The sequence below is a fragment of the Bufo gargarizans genome, chromosome 10 (genome assembly GCF_014858855.1).
Source record: "Bufo gargarizans isolate SCDJY-AF-19 chromosome 10, ASM1485885v1, whole genome shotgun sequence".
Classification (NCBI taxonomy): Eukaryota; Metazoa; Chordata; class Amphibia; order Anura; family Bufonidae; genus Bufo; species Bufo gargarizans.
In genome coordinates, this window is record NC_058089.1 from 48,953,871 (window position 1) to 48,976,492 (window position 22,622).

At 45.8% G+C, this 22,622-nt stretch overlaps 1 protein-coding gene across 1 annotated transcript in view; it reads left to right on the forward strand.

Moving 5' to 3' along the window:
• The window catches only part of LOC122920569 (ovochymase-2-like), a 46,267-nt gene that overhangs the window by 9,480 nt on the left and 14,165 nt on the right, over nt 1–22,622 (forward strand). Inside the window, 12 exon segments of the mRNA XM_044270168.1 lie at nt 275–426; nt 2,079–2,274; nt 4,020–4,046; nt 4,131–4,221; nt 6,100–6,233; nt 8,897–9,037; nt 10,829–10,959; nt 12,087–12,180; nt 13,811–13,942; nt 15,925–15,990; nt 17,854–18,040; nt 18,233–18,302. Coding sequence (XP_044126103.1) covers nt 275–426; nt 2,079–2,274; nt 4,020–4,046; nt 4,131–4,221; nt 6,100–6,233; nt 8,897–9,037; nt 10,829–10,959; nt 12,087–12,180; nt 13,811–13,942; nt 15,925–15,990; nt 17,854–18,040; nt 18,233–18,302 — 1,421 coding nt within the window.

Here is a 22,622-nt window from a genome sequence, read left to right on the forward strand (position 1 = left end):
TTCTGTCAATTCAAGTGTAGCAGGCGCAGCAGTTGCAGAGAGAGCAGAGCCTCTAGGTGTAAGGGCAACGCCCCCGTTGCTCCTAGAGGCTCATTTGCATATATTAAAACATCATGTTTCTCAGCACTGCAGGCACATATGAACATGGGACCAACACAGATGTCTTCAGCTGCCAAGTGCGGGTCAGCCAGTGTCATAGGTACAAAACTGCTGACAGACGCCTTTTAAGATCTCTGTACTGTAACCGGTCTTTACCCTAAATTTGGTATTTCAGATGGAAGGTTACCTAGCAGCCTGCAAAAAGTTGTTTTACCTCTCATTGAGTACAGAAGGTGCTTGAGCATCATGGAGACTGTGGATCGGCGTTTGGCATTTGAGACGGTGGTTTGTGCAGGATTTCCAGAAGGGGGTAAAGACGCGTGTCAGGTGCATGATTCTTCATCATAACGTATGGGCTAGTGGTTCTGGTTAGTGAAGGTCAATGACGTACCAAGAAGAAAGGAGGACCCATTGCAGAGATCATGTTGGGCCCCATTGTGGTGTGAGTTTTTCCACTCAGGACAAAAGGGCCTTTCATTTGTCCCCAACCCCCCCCCCCCCCCCCCCCCTCCATGCCATTTCCATGATTCTTGGAATTATTTCTGACCCCATTGTTTTGTTAATAGTGTGGTTTCTTCGGATAGGATGTCCTGTCTTGGTTCTCACCACCTAATCGCAATAGGTGATATGACCAACCAGGACCAGGCTTCTTCACTTGAAGGGCGCCATAGCAGCTGCATGGTCTGCCTCGATATAATACACCCTTTCTCAGAAGGCAACTTTTATAACTAATGGAGGCATTCTTTACAATATACCGTCCTGAGTTAGGCTAGGGCTACTCATCGACACTGGTCAAGAGATCCAACGCCTGGATTTTTTGTGACTCGCGTTGTGATCCCATGAATTTTTATGGGATCGCCACTACTCTGTGATCCTGACCGCAACCAGTGTCGCCCTAGTCTTATTCAAGGCAATGATAGTCAGATGAATCCACTACCTACGGACTTGTATGTAACCCCTGAGCACTATGTATTCTTGCCTTGTGGATTTATAGTTGGCTCAGAAATGTTTTTTGGCTAGGGATAAACCAGGGACCAGAGTCTAAGAGATAGTGTTCTTCACCCTTAACCTCAGCCAGGGGTAATGACTTTCCAACAGACAATCCCAAGGTTGCTACCCCTAGAGTAGTTTGTTTTAGCAGTAATTGGAGGATAGATGAAGAGTAGACACCAGAACATGGTGACAAGGTGGCAACCAGGAATCATAATCAAGGAGTAGATGGGTCGAGGCAGACAAGTGCCAATGTAATCAATAGTCAGGCATAGGTCAGAGCAGAGTTTGACAAGGTCAAATATATGATATGAGCTGGATTGGATATGGAAACAACAGAAACCAAGTGGAGGGTGGGGAAGGGTTCTTTAAAAAGCCTTAGATAATGGCCAAGGTCAGAAGCAAATTTAGAGTACTGGCTGGGAGAGTAGAGGTTGGGAGCCAGACCTTGTGCACCAGCACAGACGAGACAGCGAAACACCACAACAGTACTTGGAAAGAAGAGAGTTAAAGGAGTTGCACCAGATTAGAAACACATGACTACTTTCTTCCAAAAACAGTGGCAAAATTCTCTGTTGGTTGTGTATGGTATTGCAACACGTCCCATTCACTTCAGTGGACCAAACTGCAATGCTGGGAGCATCCCAGGCACAAGTGTGGCACTATTTCTGGAAGAAATCAGTCCTGTACAGTCTTTTTCATTTTGACTAGGCCACCCAAAAAGTTTTATTTTGTAAATTACTGATGTAGAATAGCCTGTAACATTAGATTCCTCAGAAAGTCAAGAACTACTAGAATTTGGCCCAATTGGTTCATGAACAGTTTCCATAGTAAATCTAAGAGTGGAACATTTGTATAATTGCTCACTCATTTAGAACCGGTATGATAAAATCGGCTGTCGGATTAGGCATGTGTCTACAGAAACATTTGTAATGATGTCCATACCTGTGTCTCCCGGGTATTTTTTTCTTTTGTTTGTTTTGTTTTAGGGTGACTCTGGAGGTCCTTTCCTCTGCCAGAGGAGCCAAGGAAGGTGGGTTTTGGTTGGTGTAACCTCCTGGGGATTAGGATGTGCACGGAAATGGGCAGACAATATCCTGGACCCAGTGGAAAGGAGAGGTTCGCCAGGTGTTTTCACGGATATTCAGAGGCTTCTCAACTGGCTCAGTGAAAACCTCAATCAAGGTCAGTTTTCTCATATTATCATTAACTTTCACTTTACTTTTCATGAGGTTACAAAAAAAAAAAAAAGTATCTGTATAGTATCTAGGGCTGTGATGGCTATCCTCCATTACTCCATCTGCGGTAAAACTATGACTCCCAAGATGTTCACTTGCTTGGCTGTTCTCAGAGCTCTATAGAAATGAATGGAGCATGCTGGGAGTAATAGTTTCACCACAGCTGGAGTGCCGGAGGTTAGCCATAACTGATCCAGGGTATTGTTGGCCCCTATACATTTTGATTACGCAAGTTGTTTTTTTTCCCATCAGCTACATAAGTAGGTTTAAGCTTTCTGATTTATGGATTCATTTGAGATCTTAAATGTTTGTGTTTATGCAATGAATGAAGATGATACCTCAAATGTCTGTGTTCATGTGCCGTCTGAAGAAGATACTTTAGATGTTTGTGATCGTACACTGGCTGAAGAAACGACCTCAGATGTTTGTGATCACACATTGACTAAAGAAGAGACCTTAGATCTTTGTGTTAATGCAATCGCTGTAGAAAACACCTCAGATGTTTGTGTTCATACATTGACTAAAGAGGACCCCTCAGATGTTTGTGGTCATACACTCACTGAAGAAACAATACCAGATGTTTGTGTTCATGCATAGAATGAAGAAGATACTTCAGATGTTTGTGATCATACGTTGACTGAAGAAATGACCTCAGATTTTTGTGTTTATGTATTGACTGAAGAAGAGACCTTAGATGTTTGTGTCAATGCAATGGCTGTAGAACACCTCTATGATGTTTATGTTCATGAAATGACTGAACAAGAGACCTTAGATGTGTTCATGCAACAACTGAAGAAGAGATTGCAGATGTTTGTGTTCATGCATTGACTAAAGAGGACCCCTCAGATATTTGTTGTCATACACTGACTGAAGAAACGATACCAGATGTTTGTGTTCATGCATAGAATGAAGAAGATACTTCAGATGTTTATGATCATACGTTGACTGAAGAAATGACCTCAGATTTTTGTGGTTATGTATTGACTGAAGAAGAGACCTTAGATGTTTGTGTCAATGCAATGGCTGTAGAACACCTCTAGGATGTTTGTGTTCCTGAAATGATTGAACAAGAGACCTTTGATTTTTTTGACCTCAGAAAGGAGTCTTTTTCTGTGCACCTTTACCTTCCATCAGAAAGGAGTATTTTTTAAAGCCAATATTTATAGAATTTTTAAAAGAATTTCTGGTTATTTCTTCCTTTTTGTTTTGATTTTTTAATGTCAGAACTGGACCTAAATAAGAGGATGATTGTGTTGATTGGTATAATTTGTGAAGCCCTGGCCAACCTCGCCACTGGAAATCTACTTCTCTAATTCGAGTTTCCGCCATTCACTCCTCCCTGGTCTTACTGCTGGTCTGAAAGATGGTGCTAAGTGAGACTCTCTGCCATGCTCAAAGTACAGACAGAGGGGATGTACAGGAAGTAGAATACATGGAGTGGCTTTAAAATATTATACCCAGAAAACCATGTGCCTATTTTTTTTATTGCATATAAAAAATAAAAAATTCTATGATCTAACACCAGTCCAATGGGTAGGTGATAAATTGTTTAGACTGGAATGTCCCTTTAACTGTACACAGTATTATTTCCACTGATGGCTAAAAGGGTACAACCCTCTACTGATATATATTCAACGTGAAGACTGACGAACCCTACATGATTTTTCTTCCATTTTTCTTTGTTTTCACTAGACAAACCTGATTTTCCAACGTATCAAGGTAAATCCTATCTGCTTGCACTCCTCACTGAATAACATGAACCGCACGTGATTACCAGACATTTCTGTCGTATCATACGTACAGTGCAGTGCAGTACCAATGATGGGATTGAGAAGGGAACCACGGGGGAAATACTACTTCCGACAGGCTACAGGAAATATTACTCCAATAATGAGTGAGTATGTTTAGGCACAACTTAACACTTGGGGATACAAGTGTGATTGTCAAAACTTTTGTAGAGTACAGGACAGATTTTCTAATCCTATAAATGGCTTAAAGGGGTTCTACAGTTTTTTACCCATGCCGATCAGCATCTGAGATCAGCTGTTTGAGAAGGCAGCGGCGCTCCAGCAGCGCCGCAGCCTTCTCACTGTTTACCGCCGGCCCAGTGATGTCACGACTAGTATCAACTGGCCTGGGCGGGGCTAAACTCTGTTCACTTGAATGGAGCTTAGCCCCGCCCAGGCCATTGATACTAGTCGTGACGTCACTGGGCCTGCGGTAAACAGTGAGAGGGCTGCGGCGCTGCTGGCGTGCCGCTGCCTTCTCAAACAGCTGATCGGCGGGGGTCCCGGGGATAGATCATCAGTTTAAAAAAACTGCAGAACCCCTTTAAGCTTGGACAGGCTGTCTAGACCTGCATCTAATGGAGGGGCTGGAGAATAAATTTGGTGCAGAGCAGTATTGGTCTGGGGTGCCTAGGGCCCTCCAGTAAAATTCGTTCTGAGGGCCTACTGTACAGCTACATGTAAATATTACCTGCAACAGTAAGATACTACAAGATGACTGTTAACGGGGGTCCTGCAGCGACTTCAGTGGGGCAGGTCTCTGGGAAAAGAGAATACTGTCTGGCATAGAAGTCATCTTGGCCAACTGAGGCTTCTATAATAATACACCGAGTAGTCTGTTAACCTACCCAATTTTCTGTGTGGACATAGGCTGGTTGAGATGGTTGTGTGCTGCCTATATGTAGTTCAGTCAGCCTACTGTGTCATGTGCTACTTGTGCAGAGGCTCGGCACTAGGGGCCCACCATGCTCAGGGGCGCAGCGGTGGATTCACCTGCTCTTCTCTGGGCCGGTCCAAGCCTGGTGCAGAGATAGACAATTTTGTCTAACTTTTTCCAACCGCCTTAGATCGTGAAAGGATTTTTTGCCAGAATTGTGGTACAAGTTTTGGAGGAAAATGTTGCATCTTTGCGTTAAGCCACACTGCCACACTCCTTGCCGATCTAGGTACAGAGGATTTCTCTTAAGGGCATCTGTCAACAGTTTTGTCCCTATGACACTGGCTGACCTGTTCCATGTGCACTTGGCAGCTGAAGGCATCTGTGTTGGTCTCATGTTCATATGTGCCCGCGTTGCAATATCAATACCTGGCACTGCAAGGCATGTTAACTACATGTCATATTGAATTTTTTTTTTACTGATGCGCTGCTCCGTTGCTGCGCTATGCCCCCCGTTGTGCTTGTATGCTGACCACACCACAGCCAGGGAGAAGGAGACGCCCCCTGAGAAACACGGCCGTCTCCTCCTCCCTGTGCCGATGCTATTAATTAGCATACAGGGCGGCAAAACATGACAGGGGGTGGGGCAACGGATCTGAAAAAATCAGTTGCAGAGAGAGCAGAGCCTCTAGGTGTAATGGTAACACCCCCGTTGCTCCTAGAGGCTCATTTGCATATATTAAAACATCATTTTTCTCAGCAATGCGGGCACATATGAACATGGGACCAACACAGATGCTTTCAGCTGCCAAGCGCACATGTAACAGGTCAGCCATATCATAATATCATCTTTGACGTTACTCGATTCAGGACTGCTACAACTAGTGCCCAAGGCAAACATGGCGCCTGGCAAAATGCATCCCCTTTCCACAGTGCCCCCATAATCTAATGTGGGATACCTTGTGATGTGCCTGACACTTCCTCCTCCACAGGACATACCAGAATTTGGTGTGACTGTTGCCACCTGCAGCGGTCCTGCGATTGGGTCTTGATGGGACATTTTTAGTTGTACTCTAAAATCTTACCTTCGTTTTTATATTTTCCTTAGAAAGTGCATATGGACAATTATCGTGCCTAGAGGAAAGCACATTCTTCTAACCTTCAAAAGCTTCAACGTTGAGTGGGATTATTCTTGTGACCTAGATTATCTGGTGATCTATTCCGCATTAGGACGTCTCATTGGTGAGTCTAATACTGTGCTTATCCAGATGGAGAGCTAATGTCTGGTGCCGACAACTGGTCATCTATTGCATTCATAGATTGCTATACAGGTTGCCTTCAAAATGGCTCATAGGTCATAGAGAACAAGTCAAGTCATAGCAAAAGTAAAAATATTGCCCCATCCAGGCATTGGTTCATACCACCACAGCCCATCTTTGAGCCACAGTGGTCAACCCTACCTCACCCCAGGTCATGTATGTTCTCACCACCCATGTGAGAATGGGGCATATGCTGCTTCTCCAGGACATGCGCCTTATGTCGGTAAAACATATTAGTTCTTGAATTTTTTTTCCCACTTTCTCACAGAAGTTATTATTGTACCCAGTCTTAGGGCTCATGCACACGACTGTATGTATTTTGCGGTCAGCAAAACACAGTTTCGCATACGGACCTGTGAAAACCGGAACGGAAATGAAAAAGAATACGTTAGTGTGCATGAGCCCTTAAGGTGGGTTTACACGAGCCGACTGAGCGGCCGATTGTCCGGAAGGAAGCGTTCCTTCCCGACAGTCGGCTGCTCGTTCAGTGAAGGAGACACATTTACATACAGCGATCTCCTCCACAGTATGAGGACGGGGAATCGCTATTGTGGTCTCTCGTCCTCATACAGAATCATGGTTTCCGAGCAGCAGATTGCTATTTAGACCACACAAACTGCTGCCCAGAAGCCATGATGGGTGGTGCCTGCATGACCGACAGGATCACCCGATCGGGTGAACGGTGGCACATTTAGATGGCCGGATGATCGGGAAGGTCTTTCCTGATGACCTGGACGATTATTGGTGCGTCTAATTCCATCTTTAGACTGGACCAACTTGAGCCCACAAGAGCAAAGGAAACTCACCTTGAACCTGTACTAAACAGGTCCATGTCCGATTTATTTGCATCGGAAATTCTACTGGACCTAGGGGGCCTTTTTGTGACTGTGATCCATCATTTTGTCTGGGCCTAGGCACCCCGGAGGGCGATAATGGGTAGATTTCTCGTTGGTTTGATTGTGTGGGCACAAAAATCATCATTGGACGTCAACGATTACATACGTGTAAATGGGAATCGTTCACTGCACGCACGATTACAGACGATTACACCGTGAGTGTGTTTAAGCACGCCACTCAAATTTCGCTTTGAGTAAATGCAATAGTCTACTTTATAGACTATGGCATATGCGATCAAAATTACAATTTTGTGAACGTTTAAAGGGTCATTGTTGAAACTACTCAATCATCGCCTCGTGTAAAGGTTCCTTAAGTCTGTGCTGTGGTTGGTGGCATTAATCGGTCTCATTGATCTTGTACTCTCATCTATCCAAATAGATTAACTTGCCAGATATACAATTATTTCTTGTAAGGTCCGGCAAATCTTTTAGTTTTCTTGTATTCATACAAGACGTCTACGTAGCGACCCCCTGAGGAGCCAACGTAGAGCATAGGAGAGGTAGTAGCCCTGATGAGGTGTTGTGTCACGGCGTACTCCCTCAGGCCATTGCCCCCTGGGGATCTGTGCAGTGGAAGTACAGTACTGAAGAAGGAGGCCAGTATTAAACGTATCAAAATTTCCAAGTGCAATGCTCTCTGGCAACAGCAAGGCAGGTTGGATGGCTGAGCTTGTACTTGCCTAACAATGTTCTGGGTGATGGGTGTCTTAGCCGTAGTCCCTCACCGTACTGCAGTGTCTGTAGATGCTGATTAGAGCAATTCACTCTACTGTTGAGCTTCTCAAGACGTCACTTGAGGCACGAGAATACTTGATCACTATTGAAGATCGGTTGCAGGAGCCATCCAGTCTGTGCTCGTAACTACAGCAAGAAATAAAACAATAAAATACATTATGTGTAGTGGCCCAGAGGGACACTAACACTCCTACATTCCTATTGCTAGCCTGTTTCCTGCCACTGTATTGGTTTGTACCACCACCAGCAAAGTGTCATTTTGTTATATGCAAAAACTGTTGTATATGCCTGGTTCACCAGCAGGTGGCAGTGTATCTGGCACCGAGTACCTTTAAATAGAATTCCATTCTCCCCCTTTTGGGCAGAACTGGGCTAGTCCTGTTTCCCACCAAGCGAGGGGTTTTATGAAGCTGTATAGAGAGTTGAGTTCTGGAGTCCAAAGGGACCAGACACGGCGCAGTGAGGGGAGCGTTCCCCCTTCCTGCTGCAGGAGCCCCGGAAAGCAGCTTGTAAAGCACCCCGGCTCCAGCCAGTTCATAGACTGAGTATTACGAGGGGGTCAATGGCCAATAGCAGCCAACTCAATGGTACCAAAACTGCTAGAAAGTTCAGTAACCAGACTGAAGCCAAAGATTAGCACGTAAGCAGAGAGATAAAGCAAAGTATAAAGTTTACCTACCCGTTTACCCTTCGCCTGCCAGAGCCAAGAGGAAGATCAAGAGTTTGGATGACACAAGTTTATTGCAAGTTTTTTTAAGTAAAAACTGTTGAACTTTACCAGTACCGACAGTATTGGCCCGATCGGCGCTGGGGGAAGGGGGGGGGGGGGTTTGCATATGCAATACAATATAACAATGCACAAATTATACTACCCCCAGGACATGAATATGCAGCACGCCAACCAGCTCTATAGCAAAGTGAATGTGGAGCGACTGACATTTCATCTTCATTGCAGGGAAATTCTGCGGCGATGTCAGTCCTCGGCCATTACTGATCGCTGATGCAAGCATCACTCTGAAGTTTATCTCTGACTTTCACGAATACAAGACTGGATTCTCACTCTTTTATCAGGCAGTAGAACCGGACACATATGCAGGTGATGCTGTAGCCGTTGTAAACCTTTTCTAGACAATTTGTAATGATATGGTGAAAGTATAACATGGAATAAACTATTTACGTATGAAGCCACCCCAAAAATATAAAATGGAAGGGTAAAGCGCAATAGCATCTCTCCCAGGGTATGTACAATATTCAGTAAGTCAGGATAGACCAAGTCACCTGGTGTGTGGAAGATGTCCTACGCCACAGGACACCTGCCACAACCCTTAGTGCCACCATCACGTGGAATTAACAGCCATAAGACTCCAGACCCACACCAGAGCTGGGACCCACACCCATCTGACATTGGTAGCATATCCCAGTGATATACCACCAATGTCTAAGATGAGACAACCCCTTTAAGGGGGCGAAAGTTCCAGCAGGAGCCTCTGTCACAGAATCCGCCCCAAAAAAAGAAGCCGCATGTAGCAGTATTTTGCCCAAAAGAATGCCGGAATCCATAACAGAAACCTGCCAGATCCCATTATGATGAATGGGATCCATTGGTGTTTGGCATATGCCAGAACCAGGGCTGTGGTTTTTCTGAACCTACCCTCAGATGATTGGATGTCTACTACCCCTACAATGAAGTAAGTCTTTAAATCTGTAGCAGAGGTGTAGCTAGGCTATCCAGCACCCGGGACAAGGATTCAGCATGGTGCCCCCCCCCCCCCCCCCCCCACTCAAATTTACATAAAGAAGGAAAAGTTCAGCGCCGCAGCATTATTTTTTTACACTAAGCCACTCCTCTAACTCCGCCGAATGCATAACTATACTCACCCAGTCCCACTAACCGAATAAGATCTATCATAAGGTACAATGGCGGTACCAATACATCATGCAATAAATTAAAGAACGAACTGGTCCTAACACTTCCAGGGCGTCGCTGTGAGGCCCACTGGATCCAGAACAAGGTCGCTGTGGTGATAGAATAAAAATAATAATCACATAAGGAAGGGATGGTGGCTGCCCCTGTGAAATCCCAGCAGGGGGCACTGTGCTGCCCTGTAAGACCGAGCCATCCCAATGTATAACAGGGTAATGTAGGGCATTGCTTTTCCCTTAGAGATACCACACAGTACTAATGCCCACAATGTGCCCCCTCGCAGTAGTTATGTCCTCCTTGTGCCCCCTTCACAGTAGTTATGTCCTCCTTGTGGCCCTTTCACAGTAGTTATGTCCTCTTTGTGGCCCTTCACATTAGTAATGCCCACCTTTGTGCCCCCTTTCTGTAGTTATCTCCACCTTTTGTGCCCCCTCTCTGTAGTTATGTCCACCTTGTGCCCCCCTTTGGCCCCTAGTGCCTTCTCCAGCTACATTAAAAACACAAATACTCACCTGTTTCCCTGATGATCGTCACCTCCTAAGTTCCCAGCAGTAGTATGACGTGCTCACACACGTTGCGCTGCAGGAGACTGACTCCCGGGTGTTCACCGCTCCTCCCACACTCCCAATGTGCGGCCTGCTGGGGAGCGCGGGAGCTCAGCGGAACAGTGAAGCGGGGAGCGGACGGCTCCCTTCTTCACTATGTAAACAAACTGCCCGGTGGGTGCGTCCCCGCAGCCTCTGTGCCCGGGGCACGTGCCCCAGTTGCCCCTTCACTACGCCCCTGATCTGTAGTGCTCTAAAGCTACAGACACAAATTTTGATCTTAGTACATCCTCGAGCGCAGGTTTATCCTGTATACACCTCTATATAGTTCCGAAGACTTTGCTTGGCTGTTTGTATAGTGATGGACAGTTCCGTGTGTTGCCACATTTACGTGTCTATATTTTTAACATCCTTTTAGATTCTGACTGTGGATCGGTTGCTGTTATCTTTGAGGAAGGAGAAATCCAAACTATGAATCATCCCCATTTGTACAGCAGCAATGCCAATTGTCAGTGGGTTGTGCACAGTCCGGCGAATTACATCATTAAGGTAATCGCCGCAATTAAAGGGATATTACCAGTCCTCATACTAATGATCAGATCTATATTATTGCAAGGCATAAAAGCAGCGAAGAACATCTGAATCGTTAGAAGAATGTTTCAGACATTTTCATTTTCTCATTGATTGTGATTGCAAATTGTAGGTCAGATCCATTCATTTAAATGGAGCTGAACCTGTAATACTTGAGATAAGCCATTGACCAGGGTGGCGCTGGTCTAAGAAAGAAAGCAGTCTAATGTCTATATACCCCAGTAGGACATATAGATGTCAAAAGGGGCGAGAGGGGGGTCTCTTGCTTGGGACACCCTGTGTGAACCAGAATGGACAACCACAGAGTATTAGTGGCTTCCAGTCTGGTGGATCTGGCTCGTCCATGTATCACGTGGACAGCCATGCATTTGCAGGAGAATCGTATGGGCCCCAGGAATTACAGTTGATGGCCAGGCCAGTTGCGTTTGCAGAAGGGTTTTCATTTATTACGAAAATGCAAGGGTTAAATGAGTTTTCATGGTGTAGAATATTGGTGACCGATCCTCAGGATAGGTCATTAATATCTCGTCTTCGGGGGTCCGACTCCCAGCACCTCTGCTCATCAGCTGATTGACGAGGTTGCGGTGCTCCGGTGAGTCCTGCGGCCTCCTCACAGCGCCACATAGTGGCTGTGCTTGGTACTGCAGCTCTTTGTGCTTTCTCTTGAATGGGACCGAGCTGCGTGTAGGTCATGTGACGGGTGAACGTAACGCGTCACTGACCTAGGAAGAGGCCACAGTGCCAACCAGAGGGCCATGGCCTCTTCAAACAGCTGATCGACCATGGTGCTGGGAGTGGGACCCTCACCAATCAGATACTGATCACCTATCCTGAGGATAGGCCATCAATATTTTAATTTGGCAAACTTTAAAAGGTGTTCTGCACTTTGTTTAAACTGATGATCTATCCTCTGGAGGATAGATCATCAGTTTAAACAAAGTGCAGAACCCCTTTAATTCAATCCAATTAATTTACTCAGCTTCCTGTGTTGAGTCAAGTAAAATTGGCCACAATCACAGGATCCGTCTCATCTTCATCACTTGAACCATTACTCATAATGTCATTTTTTTGTGCATTTTTTCCAGATAACCTTTCTGGTATTTGAGGTTGAACCCAGTGAAGGGTGCATTTTTGATCGCCTCGTTGTCTATCATGACTTGCAAGGAACCGTGGTTGCAGGTTAGCACTTGTGGTGGCTATGCATATTTCAGCCTATTGCTTTAAAAGGGGGTTATCCCACAAATGTAAAACTCCCTTATCTGAAGGACTTTCTTCCTCTTCTGTGGGCGTGCAGTAGCAAGCATCTGCATTGCATTTCTTCTTAACCCCTTCCCTTCTTGCATGAAATATAGTCCCTCACACTTAGCCCCGGAGATACATATGGTAGGTAATGCCCCCACAATTTCCTTCTCCCCTCTCTATATAGATATATATTTCTATGTTTTTAGAAGTATGGATGAATGAATGGCTGCTTCGCTAGGAGATTGCTATGCTTGAAATGATGGGAGGGAGCAGGTGGACCAGTGTGATAAACAGCAGGGGGCGCTACCAGAGAGGAAAATGTAAAATGTATATATATTAATTATTATTATTTTTTATTTATTTATTTTTAAAGTGTTCTTATTGCTATGCCCTATTAATTGCGTAGGAATACTTTTCATGGGAAAAAAACTTTCAAATTACATTTGAAAAGCCTTATTTTAGTGCTTCCATTATTTATTTTTTAAAGATGAAACTTCATGGCTTTCTGGCATTTATACTGATGGACTATCCTTTGGTTGGCCCAATCCTAGGTTCCCCACTGGTCAGCAATAGTGAAGTGTCTAAGTAGGATGAGCTGTAGCACCGGAGACAGCCGCCATGTGTGTGAATGTCGCTGTGTCAGGTTCTGTGGGGGACGGGCCACGTAGTACAGCGACCACCACCACCACATCCTGCTGATTGATGGGAGTCCCAGGGGTGGCCCTGGAAAAAAAGACCCTAAAAGTGGCCCCATGTTGTTGATAAGTTCAGATTGACAGAAGGCAGTGCAGCACACATAAGCAGAGACAACAGAAGTAGGCAGGGCCTGCAATACCCCAGTGCAGCACAAAATACCGCCCCAGCAGAACCAAATACCACAGTGCAGCACAAAATACCGCCCCAGCAGAACCAAATACCACAGTGCGGCACAAAATAATGCTGCCCCCACTGCAGTATTTAAGGCAGTACAGTTTAATTCAGCAGGGTAACTGACAATGCCAGCCAAGTGCATAAAGACCTGATGCTTCGAGCAGTAAAGAGGTTATCCAGTTTTAAAAATGCCCCGCACAGAGCCTGGGCCCCTTCTATAGATCATACCGCTCCTGGCACCCACCTCACTCCTGATCCCTGCACGGCCACCGCTGCATCTCCCCAACACGCGGATTAAAACAAACTGTGACCAATAGCAGGCCACAACGGTGACGTCACCCATCATGCAAGGGGGCTAGTCACCGTTGCAGCCCGCTATTGGCTGCATCTCCCATCGCGGCCGCCTATGGGCTGCACCCCTAGAGTGATGTGGGTGCCCCGGGAATAACCCCTTTAATTAATGCTGACAAGATCAGATCATTATGTACCTGACTGGCGACCATGTAGAGGGCTCAAGCGACCTCCCCCTGGTGAAATTTCCCTGTAGGGTCTATGGCCAGTCCGCCCCTGGGTGGCATCTCCACCAATCACACACGTCAATGGCCATCAATTTAAAATTTGCATTGCTAGGATTGTTAGACCTCGATAGCTCTCGATCACAGAGACAGGTTGTAACATTCTTCTTTTTTTTTTCCAGGATTCTTCTGTGGATTTGCACTTCCTGACCCAGTTCTAAGTGTCTCCAACGTCATGCAGATTACATTTACCTCTGATTATAGCTCCAATTACTTGGGGTTTCGAGCAGTCATTTCCTTTGTGCTTCCATCTAGTAAGCATCCAATTTTTTTTTCTGCACTTAAAAATATTCCCATTTTATGTACATGCATAGGATGGAACGAATTTCCCCAAATTGCGTCCAACATTAGTAGTCAATAGATTTAATAGTAATCATATACAGGTCCTTCTCAAAAAATTAGCATATTGTGATAAAGTTCATTATTTTCTGTAATGTACTGATAAACATTAGACTTTCATATATTTTAGATTCATTACACACCAACTGAAGTAGTTCAAGCCTTTTATTGTTTTAATATTGATGATTTTGGCATACAGCTCATGAAAACCCAAAATTCCTATCTCAAAAAATTAGCATATCATGAAAAGGTTCTCTAAACGAGCTATTAACCTAATCATCTGAATCAACTAATTAACTCTAAACACCTGCAAAAGATTCCTGAGGCTTTTAAAAACTCCCAGCCTGGTTCATTACTCAAAACCGCAATCATGGGTAAGACTGCCGACCTGACTGCTGTCCAGAAGGCCATCATTGACACCCTCAAGCAAGAGGGTAAGACACAGAAAGAAATTTCTGAACGAATAGGCTGTTCCCAGAGTGCTGTATCAAGGCACCTCAGTGGGAAGTCTGTGGGAAGGAAAAAGTGTGGCAGAAAATGCTGCACAACGAGAAGAGGTGACCGGACCCTGAGGAAGATTGTGGAGAAGGACCGATTCCAGACCTTGGGGGACCTGCGGAAGCAGTGGACTGAGTCTGGAGTAGAAACATCCAGAGCCACCGTGTACAGGTGTGTGCAGGAAATAAGCTACAGGTGCCGCATTCCCCAGGTCAAGCCACTTTTGAACCAGAAACAGTGGCAGAAGCGCCTGACCTGGGCTACAGAGAAGCAGCACTGGACTGTTGCATGTCATTCGGAAATCAAGGTGCCAGAGTCTGGAGGAAGACTGGGGAGAGGGAAATGCCAAAATGCCTGAAGTCCAGTGTCAAGTACCCACAGTCAGTGATGGTCTGGGGTGCCATGTCAGCTGCTGGTGTTGGTCCACTGTGTTTTATCAAGGGCAGGGTCAATGCAGCTAGCTATCAGGAGATTTTGGAGCACTTCATGCTTCCATCTGATGAAAAGCTTTATGGAGATGAAGATTTCATTTTTCAGCACGACCTGGCACCTGCTCACAGTGCCAAAACCACTGGTAAATGGTTTACTGACCATGGTATTACTGTGCTCAATTGGCCTGCCAACTCTCCTGACCTGAACCCCATAGAGAATCTGTGGGATATTGGGAAGAGAAAGTTGAGAGACGCAAGACCCAACACTCTGGATGAGCTTAAGGCCGCTATTGAAGCATCCTGGGCCTCCATAACACCTCAGCAGTGCCACAGGCTGATTGCCTCCATGCCACGCCGCATTGAAGCAGTCATTTCTGCAAAAGGATTCCCGACCAAGTATTGAGTGCATAACTGAACATAATTATTTGAAGGTTGACTTTTTTTGTATTAAAAACACTTTTCTTTTATTGGTCGGATGAAATATGCTAATTTTTTGAGATAGGAAATTTGGGTTTTCATGAGCTGTATGCCCAAATCATCAATATTAAAACAATAAAAGGCTTGAACTACTTCAGTTGGTGTGTAATGAATCTAAAATATATGAAAGTCTAATGTTTATCAGTACATTACAGAAAATAATGAACTTTATCACAATATGCTAATTTTTTTAGAAGGACCTGTATATAGCGCAAACATATTCCGCAGCGCTTTACAATCAGAGGGTTCATGTACAAACAAAATCATGCATTACACAGCAACAAACAAATCGACAATTAAGAGGAGAAATTAGGGCTCTGCTCGCAGTACCAAATAGTACCAAAAAATGTTTGCAAAAAATGTACATTTTTGCAAGATATTCCATATATGAAGGAGTGGTCCCATAGGCAGTAATTGGCTTCCTTGATCACTATGAATATTGTTAATTTAGACAATAATGTAATTATCTATGATCTGTTCCCATATTCCAGGTCCTGTTAAGCCTGAGAAAGGGAACAATCAACCACGAAAAAATCAAGATGCAATGCAACACTTTGGTAAGTAATTTTCTATACTCCCAGTATCGCACGTGGATCCAAATTTGCCTATATTGGCCCAGATTTGCTAATGGTCCTTCGTCTAAAATCTGTCTAAAAATGTGTTGCAAATCGGAGTACGGCCCCTTGCAGACGAGCGTGTCCGGATTAGGTCCGGATGCGTCCCAGTGCATTGCGGCAAAACCTGCGCGAGTAGGTACGCAATTGCAGTCAGTTTTGACTGCGATTGCGTTCCCTTGTTCCGTTTTTATTGCGCAGGTGCAATGCATTTTGCATGCGCGTTATAAAAAAACTGAATGTGGTACCCAGACCCGAACTTCATCACAGAAGTTCAGGTTTGGGTTCAAGGTTGTGTAGATTGCATTATTTTCCCTTATAACATGGTTATAAGTGAAAATAATAGCATTCTGAATACAGAATGCATAGAACAATAGGGCTGGAGGGGTTAAAAAAATAAATAAATAATTTAACTCACCTTAATCCACTTGTTCTCGCAGCCGGCATCTCTTCTGTCTTTATCTGTGAGCAATAGGACCTTTGATGACGTCACTGCGCTCATCACATGGTCCATCACATGATCCATCACCAATGTTGGCACACTGGGGTTTTTACACTTTTTTTTCCGACTTGCTTAAAAGGTGCATGACATATTGGAAAGGGCAAGACGCGTGGCCTAAGATTCTACCTTTTTGCACTAGAATTTTGTCACAATTGTGGTGTAAAATTCTTTCTCAATAGTTAGTATAGAGCTAGACTAAACTGTCCATCCCTGCACCACATCTGTCATCCAGCCTGATAAATCTGGTGCCAGTCTAGACACCCTGTTTTAGTTTATGCCATTTGTAAGATTTGTAAATCTGTGTCTTTCACAATGGAGGCATAGTCCTGGAAACAATGTGGACTATTGGGGCAGAATTTTTCCCTGGAATTACTAAAGCTGCAGAGCATGAGGAGTCAAAGAGCACATCTAAAAACTGCTATATACCCTAACAGTGATATATTGATATCCATTACGGTTTAAGATACACAAAAGAAGCTCTATCACCAGTCCGAACCTTCGGTGTCGACTGTGTTTTGAATCTTCAGAACAAGGTTGCCTTATCAATGATATATCATCAGTATCTGACAATGTGGGAACACTGAATCCAAACAAGCCGATATCCCAAGAACAGTTGGGATTTTTTACATAGAACCCCCAGTGTAGAGGCTGATCTGTTATTTGCTTGTGCCCATAACAATATAGGAAGGTAAGAAAATGAGCTTGTAACAATTTCTGCCTCTAATGCTACCAGATGTAAAGTAGAATATCAATGTTTGGCCTTGAGACATGACTTGGATAATAATTAAGCCAGCATCTCATCTGCAGACAGCTGTTTCTGGGGGATTGCCCCTAATCAGTGCAGAGCAGAGAGTACCAGGATTCCAGCATTGCCTGAACTATACTATTCTGCATGCCATTTAAGGCGCTCTCCACAAGTAGAAATAGAATTCCCCAAATCCTGATGTAGGCCTCTCACCTGATGAGGAGCAATCACCCTGAAACAGCTGTCTGCAGATGAGATGCTGACTTAACTATTATCCAAGTCATGTCTCAAGGCCTCTTACAAGGTTGAACATTGACTTATAGGATAGCCACCATACATATGGTGGCATCGGAGGCAGAGCTTGCTAAGAGCTCATTTGAATACCTTCTTCTGGCCTATAAGACGCCATTTAAGGTGCTCCCCATAAGAAGATATTGTATTCCCCGAATCATCTTGTCATTCAAAGGAAGGTAAACTTATTTTTTTTTTTTTTTACAATTATCTCATCCTTCGATCGATGGTACCTATATCACTTACAATGTCTACCATTTTATCTTAGATGAGGGTTGTGGAGTCTCCCCATTGCCACCCAGGTTCCTCTATCATAACCTAATTAAAGCAGAAGAAGCAATGCCTAACTCATGGCCCTGGCATGTCAGCATCAATTTTGGTAATAAGCATGTGTGTAATGGAGCAATTCTTTCTAAGACCTATGTCGTTACATCTGCCAACTGTGTCGCTGACAGGTGGGTGGTCACGTGCTAGGGTCAAGCTCGAAACGTTGGTTAATGTATTTATGCTTGTATAATTCAACAATATTTTGTTGACAGTGAATACCTTGTTCTTGACCTGTATGGTGTTGGTGAATAAAATTTTGGAATTATTTTTGAAAATTATTCTTACCATTGCTGATCAGTTACCCTTAAATCTTGTTTTAGGGAGGAGTTTCCCAGCGTAGGGCTGATTGTCGCAGGACTGCATGATCTGGAGTCATCGATAAATGCTCAGGTTTGAATACTTACGTAGAATCGTCATATTTGGTACAGTTATTGGCCCATGGAGTCCAATCTACGTTAACATAGACGTTTAAAATTGGACCCTTTATTCTAATGAGATGATGAATAAATTTCTGTATCCACCTAAGGGCACTGTACAAGGATGGACGATGCACAGACTATGTCCATTTGGACGTGGAATAGTGTCTACAAAAATGGTGGCAAGATTTATGTTCTTACTATAAAAATGTCTTCCCTTTATAAGAAGGATCCTGCATGACACTGATGTCAGGGTATATAGTCCAAGGGTTTGGTACTACTGCAGGTCTGGTTTAGAGAACCCATTTTCAAATGCCATATTATGGATTTAAAGTAAAGTAAAAAATGAAAATCAGACACCATATAGTACACGACAATTCCAGCCCTGGACCTCACATGGATCCAGAGATCTCCTCATTTATTGCTCCAATTGTGGTCCTGGCTACGGTGAGAGACCGTGGCTGAGGACGGGGGGGGGGGGGGGGGGGAGGGGATGGCGGCTGTCTGCTACAGATGGCTGGGGTGTGCGGGAAGCCATGGCCGGGTGCGAACTAAATGAGGGGCATGCCTGATGGTGAAAGGTGAAGGAAGGGGAAGGGTGGGAGGGGTGAAAGCGCGGCGTCTCTGATCGGAGCGTGAGGCGGCGCTAAATAGGCCTCCTCCGCCCCTCCCACAAACACAGGCTGAGCTTCAGCCTTAGTACTTGTGGTCCTGGCTACGGTGAGAGACCGTGGCTGAGGACGGGGGGGGGGGAAGGGGATGGCGGCTGTCTGCTACAGATGGCTGGGGTGTGCGGGAAGCCATGGCCGGGTGCGAACTAAATGAGGGGCAAAAGTTAACGGGTAGGAAGATGTGAGGGTAGAACTCATAGGGCTAAGTTGGTGAAAGCCTTGGCGATCTCGGCTCGTGGATTGGGAATGTAGTGCGTGAAGCAAGAGGATTGCCATCTACCCATTTTCTGGATGACGTGTGCTGGGACCCCGTGACTTGATGCTGCGGAAGCTGCGCCTATGCGGAACGAATGCCCTGAGATGGCCTTGGCATCGAACCCCAGCCCGGAAGCTAAAGTTCTGATGTGATGGATGAACTGAGAAGTTGAGAGATCTTTGGAGTTGAAGGGAAAGAGAGGGCTGCCTGGCGCGGAAACTGTTGAGATAGCGAGAAGCTTGCTGAATACGGCCACCGGGCACCAATCATTGAAGGTCGGGAAGTAAATGATTTTGACTGGAGGACCTACCTGGGAAGTTTTGGTGGAAGGGAGAGACAGGGTGCAATGAGTCTGCTGCCAGACCAGCTGGTCTGAAGTGGGGCCTGCATGTCCTGGAGAGCTAGTGAATTCCCCGGGCCGTAAGAATCCGTAGAAACAGAGATACATGGCAGCTTTGATCACAATGCTTTTGTATGGCCCGAAAGGATCGTTATCTAGGGAAGTGGAAAAAGCTCTGAACATTGCCCCGGTGACTGGTTTCCTGCGGGACTCTGGCTTGCTGCTGCTCTTTTGGATCCCTCTAAGGGTGGACTTGATGGCCTGGGAAGAAAATAGGGACTGGCTGCTTGGGAAATCTAAAGTGAGGTAATGCTGTACCCCTGCCAGGTACAATTTGATGGTGCTAAAAGATAGGTGAAGGTCTGTGTGACAATAAGCCAGGAACGCCATGAGATGAGTTATTTGATCCAGATGTCCTTGTGGGTGCTTGATGGAAAATCGAGAGAAGGTTTCCCACCCGGTCTTGTAGTTCCTGGCTGTATTGAGGGATAGGGAGTTGTGGATGAGTAACTTGGCAGTTCTGACGTGTTTGCTCAATCCATCATCAGTGTCTCTATGGCGGGTGGAGGAACTCCTGATGGATCGGCGTCTGGCATCACCTGAAAGAAAACCGGGAAGTTGAAACGGGAGAGGGCATCAGCTGCTGTGTTTGCTGAACCCTGTATGAAACGACATGAAAAATGAAAGTTATATTCTAAGGCGAGGCATACTAATCTGCGGACGAAGGGCATGATTTGTCGGGAGGAGGAGCGGCCTTTGGTGAGAATTTCTACCACTGCCTGATTGTCCGTGACGAAGACGACTGGCTTGTTCTTCCAGATTTCCCCCCAGGTCTGGGCAGCTGCCACGATGGGATAAATCTCTAACAGTGGAGAGGATCTGATGGAACTCTGGGTGGAAGATATCTGAAGCGGCCAGGGACCTGCGAACCAGTGGGTCTTGAAAATGGCTGCAAACCCTTTTGAACCTGCTGCGTCGGAAAACACGGTGGGAGAATTATCGTCCCAGGAAGGGACGAAGAGGGAGATGCCATTCTCCCTCTTTCATACTTGTGTCCCAAATCAGTGACCCTGTAGAGGTAGGTGTCAAGTTCCTCTCTGCGGTGCGGTTGGGCCGAGCATAAGATGTCTCGGAAAAGGCTGAAGGCCAACACAAACTCTGGGATGGAGAGTTTTTTGTGCAGCCGGGCATCCTTGGACTTGAGAACCACCGATATATCTCCACAGGCGATGGTCCTGTTCTCGTCGAAGTCGTGGGTGGAAATAAGTATGGAAGCCAAATTAACGTCTTTACCTGCCAAAATATCCTTCCGGACATTGTCGGGAACAAAATGTGATGGGGAAATTGTGAAGGAGCTGGGGGCTTGGCTCGGAGTTGGGGCATGGACGGTAGACGGGCCTGGAACTGGAGAGATGGGAGTGCTTGGGCTTGATGGCCTGGTTTCCACCGCTAGCAACCTGGTCTGCATGTCGGACACTGAGCTGGTGAGAGTGTTGATCGCCGCATGAAGCTGGGTCAGCGCAGTCTGGACCGTGGACAGAGACACCTGCTCTGCAGCCGCTGGGATAGGCCTTGCCGTTAGCAGCCTATACAAGTCCGCTTTGCGGGCTGTGGCAGGATAGCGGATGCCTCTCCTGGTTAATTCGGCCATAAGTTTAGGGATGGTCCATTGCCTGCCTGAAAAGTTGCTTCCGTGGGCTGAGCCGGGTGATTCCGGGATGGAGCGAGTCTCCGCGATATCCGATGCGTGGGACATTATGCTGTGAAAAGGAAAATGGAGAGTGAGAAGGGTGGTTGAGCCACTTGACACCAGTGAGTGAGTCCGTGAAACCCTCTGAATGACACCGAAGAGTGACCCAATCCGTTACCAGGAAGAGGTTAAGAGGCCCAACCTACCTGATGCGCTGGCCTCAGCCCCCCGAAAGAAGGACCTGTTGATGCTGGCCTGACCCTAAGAACTGAAGTAGTGAAACCAACTTACCTGGACTCGGCTGATGAAATCGTAAATGAAAATGACCTGGATGAAAAAGGTGACCTAGGACTGGTACCTTGGGGAATTCGCCTAGCGAATTTTGACACGAGCAGGCCTCCGGAGGGACCCTAGAAACATGGGGTGATGTTTGAGATAAGCAGGAGAAGGTGAAATCCTGGCGTGAATCAGGGTGCGAAGGACGGCCCCTGAATGATCCGATGCCTTACAGGCGGCCGAACCCGTGAACTAGCTGCGGGCTGGAAGTGAAGCTCGTGAGGCGCGTTGAAGCGCCTGGGTCGGGACGGGGCGGGTGAGTGGTGCGTGAGCGTGCGAACCTGTGCCTGATACGTGTCGAGGCGGTGGATGAAATCTGAAACATGCTCGAGAACTGAGGTGTTCTGCTGCGTGGTAAACCATAGCGTGGATAAAACTTAAGGAAGAAATTCGACATGAGTCTGCTGCGTGGCAGACAATAGCGTGGATGAAACTTTAAGGAAGGAAAATTGACATGAATCTGCTGCGTGGCAGATAATAGCGTGGATGGAACTTAAGGAAGGAAAATTGACATGAATCTGCTGCGTGGAAGATAATAGCGTGAGCGAACCTGAGGAAAGTGACATGAATCTGCTGCGTGGCAGACAATAGCGTGGATGGAACTTAAGGAAGGAAAATTGACATGAATCTGCTGCGTGGAAGATAATAGCGTGAGCGAACCTGAGGAAAGTGACATGAATCTGCTGCGTGGCAGACAATAGCGTGGATGGAACTTAAGGAAGGAAAATTGACATGAATCTGCTGCGTGGCAGATAATAGCGTGAGCGAACCTGAGGAAAGTGACATGAATCTGCTGCGTGGCAGATAATAGCGTGAGCGAACATGAGGAAGTTGACCTGAATCTGCTGCGTGGCAGACAATAGCGTGGATGGAACTTAAGGAAGGAAAATTGACATGAATCTGCTGCGTGGCAGACAATAGCGTGAGCGAACATGAGGAAAAAGTGACATGAATCTGCTGCGTGGCAGATAATAGCGTGAGCGAACATGAGGAAGTAGACC